Source organism: Hylobates moloch, unplaced genomic scaffold (assembly GCF_009828535.3).
Source record: "Hylobates moloch isolate HMO894 unplaced genomic scaffold, HMol_V3 SCAFFOLD_10, whole genome shotgun sequence".
NCBI classification, from domain to species: Eukaryota; Metazoa; Chordata; class Mammalia; order Primates; family Hylobatidae; genus Hylobates; species Hylobates moloch.
The window spans coordinates 110,043,956-110,057,744 of NW_026652285.1; the positions used below are offsets into that span (position 1 = coordinate 110,043,956).

General features: G+C 54.0%; 1 protein-coding gene across 23 annotated transcripts in view; it reads left to right on the top strand.

The window, feature by feature from the left end:
- The window catches only part of CACNA1B (calcium voltage-gated channel subunit alpha1 B), a 244,247-nt gene that overhangs the window by 73,395 nt on the left and 157,063 nt on the right, over positions 1 to 13,789 (top strand). For 20 of the 23 annotated variants that reach the window (XR_009215330.1, XR_009215331.1, XR_009215329.1 and 17 more), the window contains 4 exons: positions 4,238 to 4,341; positions 7,667 to 7,782; positions 8,737 to 8,793; positions 9,569 to 9,661. Coding sequence is in view for 19 of the 23 variants with exons in the window: in XM_058445703.1 (XP_058301686.1) it covers positions 4,238 to 4,341; positions 7,667 to 7,782; positions 8,737 to 8,793; positions 9,569 to 9,661 (370 nt within the window). In the remaining 4 variants the exon portion in view is untranslated. The remainder of the gene's footprint in view (positions 1 to 4,237; positions 4,342 to 7,666; positions 7,783 to 8,736; positions 8,794 to 9,568; positions 9,662 to 13,789) is intronic. The other 3 variants (XM_058445704.1, XM_058445710.1, XM_058445713.1) reach the window with 1 other exon arrangement.

The window sequence follows — 13,789 nt, forward strand, 5'->3', positions numbered from 1 at the left end:
TATTGTTCTTTATTTTCTTACTGTTCACGGATTCCTTCCACATCCCCTCCATTCTCTTGTTATGCATTTTCATTGAGATTTTTGATTTTTTTTTTTTAGCTCTAAATTTTCCCTTTGGTTCTGTAATCCAAAAAGTTATCAGAGACAAGTCTCAATCAATTCAGAATTTTATTTTGGCAAGGTTAAGGACATGCCCAGAATAAAAAAACAACACCTTTGTAGAAAGGTATTTGGTGTGTGTGTGTCGTGTGTTGTGTCTGGTGTGCGTGGTGTGCATGTGTGTGTGTCTGGTGTGTGTGTGTCTGGTGTGTGTGTGGTGTATGTGGTGTGTGTAGTGTGTGTGGTGTATGTGGTATGTGTAGTATGTGTGGTGTATGTGGTGTGTGCCTGTATCTGGTGCATGTGGTATGTGTGTGGTGTGTGTGTGGTGTGTGCACTTGTGTCTAGTGTGTGTATGTGGTGTATTTGTGTCTATTATGTGTGGTGTGTGTGATGTGTGTGGTGTGTGTGTGTTTGTGGTGTGTCTGTGGTGTGTCTGTGGTGTGTTTGTGTCTGGTCTGTGGCATGCATGTGTGTGGTGTGTGTCTGGTGTGTGTCTGGTGTTTGGTGTATGTGTGTTGTGTGTGTGGTGTATACATGTGTGTGGTGTGTGTGTGGATGTGAAGTATGTGTGTAGTGTGTGTGGTGTGTGTGTGGTGTGTTTGGTGTGTGCATGTGTGTGGTGGCTGTGTGTCCAGTGTGTGTGTGTGGTGTATCTGCATCTGATGTGTGTGGTGTGTGCACATCTGGCGTGTGTGGTGTGTGTGTGGTGTGGGCGTGTGTGTGTGGTGTGTGGTGCAGGTGTGTGTCTGGTGTGTGCGCTTGCATGTCCTTTGTGTGTGGTGTGTGTCTGGTGTGTGTGGTGTACATATGGTGTGCATGTAGTGTGTGGTGTTTGTGGTGTGTGCGCTTGTGTGACCAGTGTGTGTGTATGGTATATGTGTGTCTGGTATGTGTGGTGTGTGTGTGTGTGGTGTGTGGTGCGTGTGTCTGGTGTGTGCACTTGTGTGTCCTGTGTGTGTGGTGTATGTGTGTCTGGTGTGTGTGGTGTATGTATAGTGTGTGTGTAGTGTGTGTGTGTTTGGTGTTGGTGTGTGTGGCATGCATGTGTGTGGTGTGTGCACTTGTGTGTCCAGTGTGTGTGTATGGTGTATGTGTGTCTGGTATGTGTGGTGTGAGTGTGTGTGTGGTGTATGTATGCATGTGTGTGGTGTGTGTGGTGTGTGGTGCGTGTGTGTGTCTGGTGTGTGTGCTTGCGTGTCCTTTGTGTGTGGTGTGTGTGGTATACGTATGGTGTGCGTGTAGGTGTGTAGTGTGTGTGTGTTTGGTGTTGGTGTGTGTGATGTGCGTGTGTGTGGTGTGTGCGCTTGTGTGTCCAGTGTTTGTGTATGGTGTATGTGTATCTGGTATGTGTGGTGTGCGTGTGTGTGTGTGGTGTATGCATGTGTGTGTCGTGTGTGGTGCATGTGTGTGGTGTGTGTGTGTGTGTAGAGGGAGATTTATCATGAGGAACTGGCTCATGTGATCACAGAGGCTGGCACGTCCACATCTGTGGTTCTGCCTGGCGGGCTTGGGTGCTGTCCGCACATGGAGAGCTGATGGTGCAGTTCCCGATGGCGGTGGCCGGCAGAGGTGAAATCCAGAGGCACCTGCTGGAGGCTTTTCCCTTACCCAGAGGAGGGTTGGTCTTGAATGTGGGTTGAATGAGGTCCACCTACATTACAGAGAGCAGTGGTCTTCACTCTGGATTAAAGTGATAATCTTATCTCAGAGCACCTTTGTAGAAGTATCTGCAAGGTACCATCAGGTGTACTTGACCAAGTATCTGAGTATCCCGTGGCCCAGCTAAGTTGACACAACATTAACCATCACAGCATCTAAGAAATTTGTGCTCTTCCTGGTTCTTAGTATGTCGAGTGAGTTTCTGTTGAAAACTGGCCATTTTTGGCCTTTCGGCATGGGACCTTGGATCTCAGTTAAGCATTCTGCGTTGGCTGTCAGGGAAGGAGGAGGGCTGCTGTCTTGTTGCTGGTGAGTGCAGAAGTCTACGTTCCCCACTTGGCCTCTGTTGACATATGGTAGCGTGTTCTCCTTACTGCTGGGCTGGGGTGGCAGGTCTGGCTTCCCACCATGCCTCAAGGGAACTTTCCTGGCTGGGAGGGTTAGAAGTGCCTCGTTCTTGTTCTCCACGTGGTTTCTGCACACTGTGTGTGGGTGGGCGGCTTCATGACTGCTGGATGGGGGTAAAAGTCCTGACTCCACAAGGCCCTTCTGACAGCTCCCTAGCAGCAGGGGGTGCCCCTACTGCCTGTGTAAATGGACGTCAAGGTGTCCCGTGTGGTCTTCACTAGTACCGCAGAGGTGGGCTGGGGCTGGGGGGCCATGATAACCCCTGCTGAGGAGGAACGTTCCATCTCCTACTTGGCTTTCTCTGACAGCACCCCATGGAGGGTGAGGGGATTTGGATGCCTCATTGCAGTCTAGGTGCTCCTCTGGGTCTTTGCTGGAAGGGAGGGATGGAGATGGAGCCAGCATTTTCTGTGGGTTGTCTGAGAGCTCCCTGTCCTGCTAGGCTGCCTTGGTTAGGGAGAGCTGGCTTTTGCTGGTGCTTTTTTTTTGTCGTCTGTGCCCCTTGGGCATTTCCAAGTTTTAGGCTTCATCAGCTCCAAATGTGGGATATAGGAGGCAAGAAGAAAACCCCGGAAACGCACCTTATATCCTGGGGTCCTAGCTAGTCTGTCCTATTTTCTCCACCTTTTAGAGTCATTCTGTGTTTGCTTTATGAATAATTTTCAGTATGTTAATTCCACTTAGTGGGAACAATATGGCAGAGTATGTCTGCTCCATCTTCCCAGAAATGGAAGTCCTGTTTTTTAAGATGAGAGGAATTAGAGCCAGTTGGCTACTGATGGGAACACTCCATTGGGGAGGGAAATTGCAGGAGCCAGTACTTGAGCAGGTGAGAGGGGCTGAGGCTACAGCAGCGATATCTCTTTTTTCTCAAGAAGGGAGGGCAGGTTTGAGGGTGTACTTGCGGGAAGTTGGTGGCTTTGGTGGCCGCCCAGTCCACAGATCTGAGTTGCATGTGAGTCTGGACAGAGGTGTGGTCTAGGAACCTGAACTGCAGCTGCAGCTGAGATTCTGAATGTCACTTCTGGTTTCAGATCCAGGAATCTCAGGGGCCAGCCTGGAATCAGTGTCTGAGGGTCGGGAACCACGAGCTTCAGTCCATGCAGGGGTGGAGGCTGTAAATCCACCAGGCTGGCAGACACTGGAGGGTAGGAATGCCAACAGCAGCACCTGGAGATCAGCGCCCACTACAGGGCAGCGCCCCGACTGTCCTCCTGCCTCTGTCTTGGTGGAGCCCGTCCCATGTCTTGTGAACGGCCTCTGAAGACAAGCGTCCAGGAACGGGACTAGGGGCTGCCTCCCTTGGCACCCACCACCCTCCTGGTTTCTCTCCAGCACCAGACTCGCAGGGAGAAAGAGGTTCTCTACACCCCTTAGCCACATCCCCTGGGAATGCATAAAAACGAAACAACTATGGAATCAGATTGGGTTCAAAGGAGCGCACCCTTTTGTGGGCTGTGCTATAAAAAGCAAAAGATGTGGGAAAGAAGGTCCCTCTTTGCTTTCAGCTATTCAGATCACGCCTGAGTGCTGGGCGCTGTCTCAGGCCAGGCATGTGGTAAAACTGAAAATGCAGATGGGCCCACTGTTGCCTCTCAGCTGTGGGAGCTGCTGCATGTGGACTTGGGTCTGATGTGGACTTGGGCCTGTGGGCCGCCTTCAGGAGGACATGGCTTTGGAGCTGCCCAGGATGTCTGGTAGCCAGGGAGGTGTCTGGCAGAGGTTGGGGGCTCATGCCACCTCGGGGCATCCACACAGCCGTGGCTCCCTGGGCCTACCGCTTGGCTTTTGAGTGTTGCCAGGCAGTGGCTGGCAGCACTGAGTGTCCCTGGTCCTCTGGGAGCTGCAGTCCAGAGAGAACTCTGCCAGCAAGGGCACGTCTGCCTGTGGGTGCTGCCTGAACTCCAGCCCCATGCTTGGACCTCCCCCTGACTGGCCTCCCCACTGCCTGGACCCTACCAGGTGTGTGCTTCTGAGAAGGAGGCCTGTTGGGGGCTGGGGGTGCTTCTGTGGCCGGGACTGTGTGTTTTGTCTCTGTCCTTCCTCATCTCCCTCTCCTTGCTTCCAGACAAACGATGCGGCCGGCAACACCTGGAACTGGCTCTACTTCATCCCTCTCATCATCATCGGCTCCTTCTTCATGCTCAACCTGGTGCTGGGCGTGCTCTCGGGGTGAGAGACCATGTGGGGGATGTGCAGGTGCCCCTCTGTGTTCTCAGCTGAGGGGTCAACAGGGGCACGTGTGACACTTGGGGTGGGGGGCCTGGCCCATGGGTGCCCTTTGTGGTGGTTGCCCCTGGTGTTCTGGGTTCTGGTAGCCCTTCCTTTGTGCCACCATCCTGACCTGTCCTTGATCAGCCCCTTGGCCCCTTATCTCTATCATACCCTTGGCCTTTCCTTGGTCTCTGCCATGGGAGAGCAGCTGCCGCTACTCATCTTGGTAGACAGGAGGTGTCGTCTGTGATGGGAGGTGCGGTCGTAATGGGAGGTGTGGTCTGTAATGGGAGGTTGGTCTGGGGGGATCGGAGGTGTGGTCTGTATTGGGAGGTTGGTCTGGGTGGATGGGAGGTGTGGTCTGTGATGGGAAGTGTGGTCTTGGTAGATGGAGGTGTGGTCTGGGATGGTTTCTGAGTAGCCTCTGTGGCCACAGAGAGCCCCTCTGTTACCGTGGTGAGAAATAACTGGGAGCACCCTGATCTCTGCAGAAGTCACCACTGGGCTCGCCACCCTGGCCCTGACCGCTCGTGTGTACTTCCTCTCAGGTCACCTCTTTGTGCCAAGCTACTCCAGGGGAGGGTGAGAGAGAGGGCTCAGGGCTGGGGGTCCATCGTCCATCGTGGAGAAGGTGGAGAAAGAGTCCTCTCTGGGAGTGGGATGTGGTAGGCGGGCATGGCCAGGTGGGCCTGTGGGCACACAGCCCCTCCTGTCCCACCCTGGGGCTGAGAGCTGAAGAGATGCCATGTATGGGGCCTGACTGAGGTTGGTATTTGGGGCTCCTGCCCTACCACAGGGCAAGGAGTTGTGCTAGGAAGGAGGTGGAAGGCATCAGGCCTGCCTGGCTTCCTCCTCCCACCTTGGCCTCAGCTCCCCTGTGAGGCTGGAGGAGTACATCTCCCCGTTGTGCTCCCTATGATCCCTGCTCAGGCCCACGGCTCCGAGCCGGGCTTGGGATAGAGCCTGGTGAACCTGGGAGTTCTGCCACGCTGAGCAAGACAGGAGCAGCCAGAGTGGGGATGGCTGGAGCCGAAGCCTCTGGGCTCCAGCGGGAGATCGTGCCTTTGGTTTTGGCCCTGTCCCATAAGGGGTGTGATTGTTACTAGCAGGCCTCTCCAAGAGCCTCCATGGGAACCAGCAAGCGACCGGCTCAGGGGATGGAAATAGAACTCCTAGCCTGGCCCGGTAGCCGGCGGAGGCTTAGGGCTCGGAGGAGGCACGGGGGGAGGGACATCTCAGCTGAGACCCAACTGGGGGCCTAGGAATGAGCCAGGCTAAGGAAGGAGGAGGGTCTTCCAGGCAGAGAACAGCTGGGGTGGAGGCACAGTGGACAGAGGGTTGTGGCCTGTGTATTGCAGAGATGCTTGGAGCTGGAGTCAGAGGGTGTTGTGGGGAGAGGGCACAGGGGCTGGCAGGGGACTGGCAGCAGCCAGGCTTGTGAGGTGCCTGGACTGTGCTGAGGATGCTGCCTGGTGCCAAGGGCACTGAGAACGCTGCCTGGTGGAAAGCCTGGCAGGAGCATAGGTGGGTTCAAGGGGAGGTAGGAGGGCAGCCTGCTCAGGGCTTCCTTCTCCGTCCCTCTAGGGAATGTGCAGAACAGCCTGAGGGGCTGGAGGGGAGGCCCAAGGCAGGGCCTGCTTGCTATTTCCCGCTCCTTCCCCACTGTGAGGATCCCGGCCTCTGGGGAGAATGGGATATGTGATGGTCCTCCCATCAGCCCAGCTGAACCCTCCCTCTGGCCCACAGGCCCAGCAGAGGGCCCCCAAGCCAGGGGCCAGCACCCCCCATGTGGGTCCTGCATCCTGGGGTGGCAGTGGTAAGAGGCCGCCTTCCCAGCCTTGCTCTGTGGGAAAAGCCACGGCTCTGCCATGTCTGGGCGAGAGCTGCAGGGGGGGCCAGCTTGGGGCTAATTCGGCCTCTCTCTCTCCATTCCCAGAGCTCCCATCCTCACAGCATCCCAGAGAAGCGGAATAGGTGGCCCCTATCCTGCCCCTTCTCGCCCAGCGAGGACAGAAGCTCAGGGAGGGCTGGCCCTGCTGCCGGCCACTGTGTGAGAAGCAGCTACTCTGTGGAGCGGGCCAGACTGCTGGGGGGAGTTGCTGCTGGTAGCTCTCAGATCAATTCAAGCAGTGATGTCCTTGCCCTTCCCCTGTCCCCCAGGCCCTCTCATTCTCAGGGCATGGCCACAGGGATTGGCCTGGGTAGGGAGGCCACAGTGGACCCTGCCTTCCTGTAGATTTGGGACTTGGGATGCCCAGATGGGAGGGTGCACCTGGGCAGGTCTGGTCACCTTGCACTGCCTGGGCTGTAGCAGTTCAGTGCCTGGCAGACACTGGTCCTGCGCCCAGGGTCAGTCGTGGTCAGAGCCAGGGACTGTTGTACCGGGGCTGTGTGTGCTGGGAGTCACGCCTGCCACACCCACTCCAGCAAGCCCAGAAGCTTGTGTGTGTGTGTGTGTGTGTGTGTGTGAGAGAGAGAGAGAGAGAGAGAGAGAGAGAGAGAGAGAGAGAATGGCTTGCTTCTGGCACTGTGAACCTTAAAGCTTGGCCAGGAGGCTGGGGCTGGCGTAAGGGTGCTAAGCTGGAAGGGCAAGTGTTCTCTGCTGGTCACCATGACAGCTGTGAAGGCTCAGGCGGGGCTGGGGCGAGATGTCGGGGGCCAATGATAGAAGGTCTCCTCTCCTGCTCACTGTGAGCCTCAGAGTCTTGGTTGAGGAGGCTACATGGACTCTGCAGTATTTTCCTTCTGCCTCTGGCCTGCCCTGACCCAGTCCCTTCTTCCCTGTCCCTGTCTGTCCCTCCTCCTTCCCACAGAGGCTTTGCATCTGAACCAACAGAGGAAGCAAAGTGAACCTTCTCCTCTGGAGATTGTTGCCAGGAGCTCTCTGGAGGACAGCAGATAACAGAGCCTGGCACGAGGGGAGGGAGGAGGCGCATGCCTAGGTTGCTGTAGGCAGGGGCTGTGAAATTGTCCCTGCTCTCTCGAACTGCCCCTCTGGGGACCAAGACACTGTCCCTAAGTGCCACAGGAGTCTGAGGACGGAGGGCCACCTGGGCTGTTCATGGAGGCCCTCCGGGTGCCCAGGGAGCTGCCTGGTGCTCTGGAGTGCTCATCTGGAGCGCTCAGGTTAGAAGAGGCTGGGGTGGCAGGGGCCTGCCTGAAGCGGCCGCCTGCAGCCTGCGTCTCCTGTCTCAGGCTTTCCCTGGTCCTTTTTGTCTCTGGGGCTGCACACCTGTGGGGCTTGCACTCACCTGATCTTGCTTTTCCGGCCCGTGCATGGTAGGGAGTTTGCCAAGGAGCGAGAGAGGGTGGAGAACCGCCGCGCCTTCCTGAAGCTGCGCCGGCAGCAGCAGATCGAGCGAGAGCTCAACGGCTACCTGGAGTGGATCTTCAAGGCGGGTGAGGGCCCGTGGGAGCCACTGCACTCCTGGCCGGCCACTGTTAGTTCTCTGTCCCCAATTCTGCTCTGCTGCCAGCTGGGGTGCCCTGGCTGCTGGGTAGAGCCTGAAGGGACTTTGTAGTGAGCAGAGTGAGAAGGGATTTCTCTCTAGCTCACCCAGGGGCCTGGCACCAGGCAACCATATGGCTCTGAGGACAGTGGCCTTTTAAATGGAGGACTCTGCCATGGCCCAGCCCAAAGCTGGTCTTTCCCCATTAGTCTCAGCCAGGTCCCTTCTGTGCCCTGACTCTGGGTTTTGTCAAGCCTGGACTCCCTCCCCTCGCCCCAGGCCAGCGCTCTTGCCTCCACATGGGGCATCCACTCCCACCTCCTAAGGTTTCCCAAGTGCCTCCTCAGAGATGAACTCGCCTGTGGCACAGCTGTTCTCAGGGAGGCGACGTGTGTGTAGGGATGGGCAGACACAAGGCGACTGAGTCCTCTTCACAGGGCACCGTCTGTCCCAGTAGAAAAAGCTCAGCTGTGGGCCCTGCTGGCTTCTGGAAGTCTAACAGCCGATAAGGCGGCAAGGTGCGGTGGCTCACGCCTATAATCCCAGCACTTTGGGAGGCCGAGGCGGGCGGATCACCTGAGGTCAGGAGTTCAAGACCATCTTGGCCAACATGGTGAAACCCCGTCTCTACTAAAAATACAAAAATTAGCCGGGCGTGGTGGCACATCCCTGTAATCCCAGTGGGGAGGCTGAGGCAGGAGAATCACTTGAACCCGGAAGGTGGAGGTTGCAGTGAGCCAAGATTGCGCCACTGCACCCCAGCCTGGGCGACAGAGCGAGACTCCATCTCAAAAAAAAAAAAAAGAGCTGAGAAGGCAGGGCCTTCCAGACAGAGGTGTGCCTCTGTCCTGGGGCATTCCTGGGGTCAGGAGGGCTCTGACCTGAGGCTGTGTTCCCCTCGCAGAGGAAGTCATGCTGGCCGAGGAGGACAGGAATGCAGAGGAGAAGTCCCCTTTGGACGGTAGGTGGCACTCGCTGGTACTCCTGTGTGGCGGAGAGCTCTGGTGGCCACGTGGGTGGCGACACGTGCCCGCTTGCATGTTTCACACGCAAGGTGCTCTCGGCAGTGCCAGGCACCTGCACAGCCATCACGTGAACACAGACTAGGGCCATGGTGTCTGACCCTGGCACCTGACACAGGCCCACATTGCAAGTTTAAACCGAGCTGTGTCTATCCCCAGGGCTTGGGGTGCTGCTGCTCCCAGAGACCATGGGAAGGCTCATGGCACAACCTGGGGCCACGAGAGGGAGCTCGGGCCCCATTGCTGTGGTTGCTGGCACTGGTTACCAGCACAGCTGCAGCAGCAGGAAGGTTCCCCTCTCTGCACACCCACTGCTCAGGTCAGGGTCAGACAGCATGGGCACATCTGTGGCAATCTCAGCCGGCTCCATGCCTGCGGCTCTGAGCAGGTCTATGCTGTCCCCATTGTAGTCCTGGCCTTGCCCCAGATGGATGTTGCCTGGTTTGCCTGGTGGCCAGGCCTCCCCACTGGCCTCATTTTGGAAGGAAGGGAAAGCGGGGACCCCTCACCCTCAAAATTCCTTGTCCCTTCAGCTCTGGGGACTGGGAGGGACCCAAGGGGGCCCACAATCTTCCGGCCTCAGCCTAAGCCCCAGTTCAGGACAGGAGCTCAGGAGAGGTCACCGATCCTAGGGGGAGTGTGATCCCATGCCCCGCTGAGGCAGGTGGCCTGAGGGCTGCAGCTCAGGCAGTCTCTCCCATCCTTTGTTTAAAGCAGTGCTGAAGAGAGCGGCCACCAAGAAGAGCAGAAATGACCTGATCCACGCAGAGGAGGGAGAGGACCGGTTTGCAGATCTCTGTGCTGTTGGTGAGTCTCAGGGTGTCCCTCCAGCTCTGCCAGGCTTGAGCTGGACATGGAGTGCATGCTCCGCTTCCCCTGCTACCCAGCCACTGTTGGACTCCCCTTCTTGCCTAAACGCCTGCAGGCTCCTTTCAGACAGTTTGCTGCTCCTGGCTTTGTGACCCCCATGTGGACATAGGGCCCTTAGCCATATCCCAAGGCTGGAGGACTCTGTAGGGCCACCTCTCTCTTCAGCCCCTGTCTGTTTTTCACTTTCTGGACCTGCTGCCTCTGAGGCCCTTGTGTCATCCCCTACCTCTCAAATAATACAAGGAACATTCTGGTTAATTTATCCAACAGAGCTGTGTCGGTTCCCTTCCTCTCTATCTGGTACCAGATTCTGGTTCCAGAAGTGCCTGGGCCTTGCTTCATTTTGAGACACCAAGTCAGATCCAATCTGGACTTCCTTGCTGTACAGCAGTCTGTGAGTGGACCAGATTTAGAAGATGTCTACCATTATATTGTTACATGTATGAGACAGAACTCTTTAATAAAACAGGAAACACACACACACTCATGCGTACACGCACATACACTTAAACTGGACCTTTTCTGTTCTCACTCAGCACTAGGAAACTCCTGTTAACAACTTCGAATGTACCCTTCTCTATTTCTCCATGCTCACCTCAGATAACACACACAAACACTCAGACATTCACACACAAATATGCATGTAGAGTTTTGGAGTCTTCTCCTGTTACAAAAATGATTTAATACAAACTTGTCTCATCAGTCCCTTTCCTAAACAGTTCCTAATCAATTTGTCTGATTCTGGTCCCCTTTGTCGGGTGCAACCTGGCGTTGCTGATGCGGAGTCACTGGAGTTGTTCAGTTGCTCGTCTGCTTTTATCTCACTATGAAAAATACTGCCCCCAAGTCTTTGTGAATGGCTGTCCTTCCTCACTAGTGCTTTTCTCTGTGGGGCAGATTCCCAGGAGCAGGTGCCGAGGGTGAGGGTGTGGTACTGTTCAGAGTTCTGTGCGACCCCACATTCCATCCACAGTACAGGCCGACCTTCGCCCTCATCCAGTGCTATGTGACGGCTCCTTTTGATTTTTCCCAGTTTGAGGCCAATTTGATGAGTGTAGAGTAATATTTCTTTGGCACTACAATTTTCCTTTCTCCTACTGTCTGTGATGCTGGCCCTCTTTCTAAATGTTTGTTCCGTGTCTGGACTTGGCCTTTGGTGACTCTTCCCATATGCTATACAGTTTTCTATTGAGTTTATTTGTAAATTATTTTGTATTTATTTTGACAATAATGAGATACCAATGTATATCATAGATCTGAATGTTTTATCATCTTAAAATTTTATTTTATTTAATTAATTTTTTTTGAGACAAAAATTTTGCTCTTGTTGCCCAGGCTGGAGTGCAATGGTGTGATCTCGGCTCACTGCAAGATCTCACTGGGAGAACCTCCGTCTCCCAGGTTCTAGTGATTCTCCTGCCTCAGCATCCTGAGTAGCTGGGATTACAGGCATGCACCAACTGCCCAGCTAATTTTTTGTATTTTTAGGAAAGACAGGGTTTCACCATGTTGGCTTGGCTGTTCTCGAACTCCTGACCTCAGGTGATCTACCCACCTTGGCCTCCCAAAGTGCTGAGATTACAGGTGTGAGCCACCACGCCTGGTCCATCTTATAATTTTAAACAATTTATTATATGATTGTGGTAGCTAAATAGTTTCCTTCTATTGCTGTTTTATCTAGAGTTTTTATTCTGATTTTGTAAAATGAATTGAAGAGTTAAAATGTCTTTATCTATGGTTTGGAATCATTTAAATAATGTTGGAATTATCTTTTTTTTTTTTTTTTTTTGAGACAGAGTCTCGCTCTGTCGCCCAGGCTGGAGTGCAGTGGCACAATCTCGGCTCACTGCAAGCTGCACCTCCCGGGTTCACGCCATTCTCCTGCCTCAGCCTCTCCGAGTAGCTGGGACTACAGGCGCCCGCCACCACGCCCGGCTGATTTTTTGTATTTTTAGTAGAGACGGGGTTTCACCGTGGTCTCGATCTCCTGACCTCGTGATCCGCCCGCCTCGGCCTCCCAAAGTGCTGGGATTACAAGCGTGAGCCACCGCGCCTGGCCATTATCTTTTTTATAGATGAGATAAAACTGTGAATCTACATAATCCCAAAAAGAAAAAAAAAAAGGATTTGGACCAGTGTTGTGACTTAGGCTTTGTTAGGAAATCACCTCGTTCTCTGGGTGTTCGGATCCCTTTCTGTGGCGCTGTGCACCGGCTCTCTGGCGATTCTCTTAACCTTGCCTGTGTCCAGTGCTTGTGCCTCACTCAGCAGATGTCTATCCAGTGCCCGCCACGTGCCAGCAACGGAGGCATGGGGGCCACCACACTGGAGAAACCCATAATAAAGGCCCTTCATCGTTGGAGTTTCCGTCCAGCGGGGGCATCAAACAACAAATAAGATAGTAAGGAAAATATGCCACATGCCAGAGCCCCTGTCCAGAGGAGGAAGAGGTCAGGAAGGCAGGAGTGGAAGCGTGTGGAGGGGGGCGGTGCCAGAAATCCACGGCCATAGAAGGCCTGAGGAAAAAGACTGCCTTTGAGTGAGAGTTGCAGGAAGTGAGGAGGTCGGCCTGAGGGACGCCGGGGGAGGGGAGGTCGGCCTGAGGGACGCCGCGGGAGGGGAGGTCGGCCTGAGGAACGACTCTCAGGCTGACCCGGAGAGAGAGGGGAGGTTGGCCTGAGGGACGCGGGGGTGGGGAGTGGGGCGGGGAGGGAAGGTTGGCCGGGGCGGGGGGGGGGGGGGGGGGGGTGGCCTGAGGGACGCGGGGGTGGGGAGTGGGGCGGGGAGGGAAGGTTGGCCTGAGTCGGGGGAGGGGGAGGGGAGGTCGGCCTGAGGGACACCCGGGAGAGGGGAGACGTGAGACGCCGCCAGAGAGGGGAGATCAGCCTGAGGGATGCCCAGAGGAGAGGGGGGAGGTCAGGGGAGAGGTGAGGTCGGTCTGAGGGACCTCTGGGAAAGGACATTCCAGGCAACGAGTGCCAAGACCCTGAGGCAAGACTGTGCTTGGCACCCAGGTGTGGGGAACGTCTTGGAGGCCAGTGCGGCTGGAGTGAGGTGCCATGGGCTGTCAGGAGCGGTCGAAGAAACCTGAGAGTCAGACAGGCTCAGTTCCAGCCAGGACCCCGGGCCGCCCTGGTGGTTTGCAGACGGGTGACACCCTCTGGCTTCTGTGGTATAAGGGTCTCTCTGGAGACTGTGTAAAGTGTTCCTTTTTCTCCACAACCTCTCCAGCATGGTTTTTTTTTTTTTTTTTTTTTTTTTTTTTTTAATAATAGCCATTCTGATTGGGGTGAGATGATATCTCATATTGGTTTTGATTTGTGTTTCTCTAATAATCAGTGATGTTGAGCTTTTTTTCGTGTTTGTTGGCCACACGTATGTCTTCTTTTGAGAAGTGTCCGTTCATGTCCTTTGCCTACTTTTTAATGGGGTTGTTTGTTCTCCCAGCACCATTTATTAAGTAGGGTATTCTATTTAATAATATGGAATACATCTTAGCTTTATTCCTAGGTATTTTATTTTTATTTTTTTGTGGCGATTGCAAATGGGAGTTCATGTATGATTTGGCTCTCCGCTTGCCTGTTGTTGGTGTATAAGAATGCTGGCGATTTTTGAACATTGATTTTGTATCCTGAGACTTTGCTGAAGTTACTTATCAGCTTGAGAAGATTTTGGGCTCAGATGATGGCATCTGCAAACAAAGATAGTTTGACTTTTTCCCTTTCTATGTAAATACGCTTTATTTCTTTATCTTGCCAGATTGCTCTGGCCAGAACTTCCAATACTATGTTGGATAGGAGTGGTGACAGACATCCTTGTCTTGTGCAGGTTTTCAAGGGGAATGCTTCTAGCTTTTGCCCATTCATGATGATATTGGCTATGGCTTTGTCATATATGTCTCTTATTATTCTGCCATGTGTCCCTTTAATATCTAGTTTAATAAGAGTTTTTAACATGAAGGGATGTTGAATTTTATTGAAGGTCTTTTCTGCATCTATTCAGATAATCATGTGGTTTTTATCTTTAGATCTGTTTATGTGATGAATCACATTTATTGATTTGGGT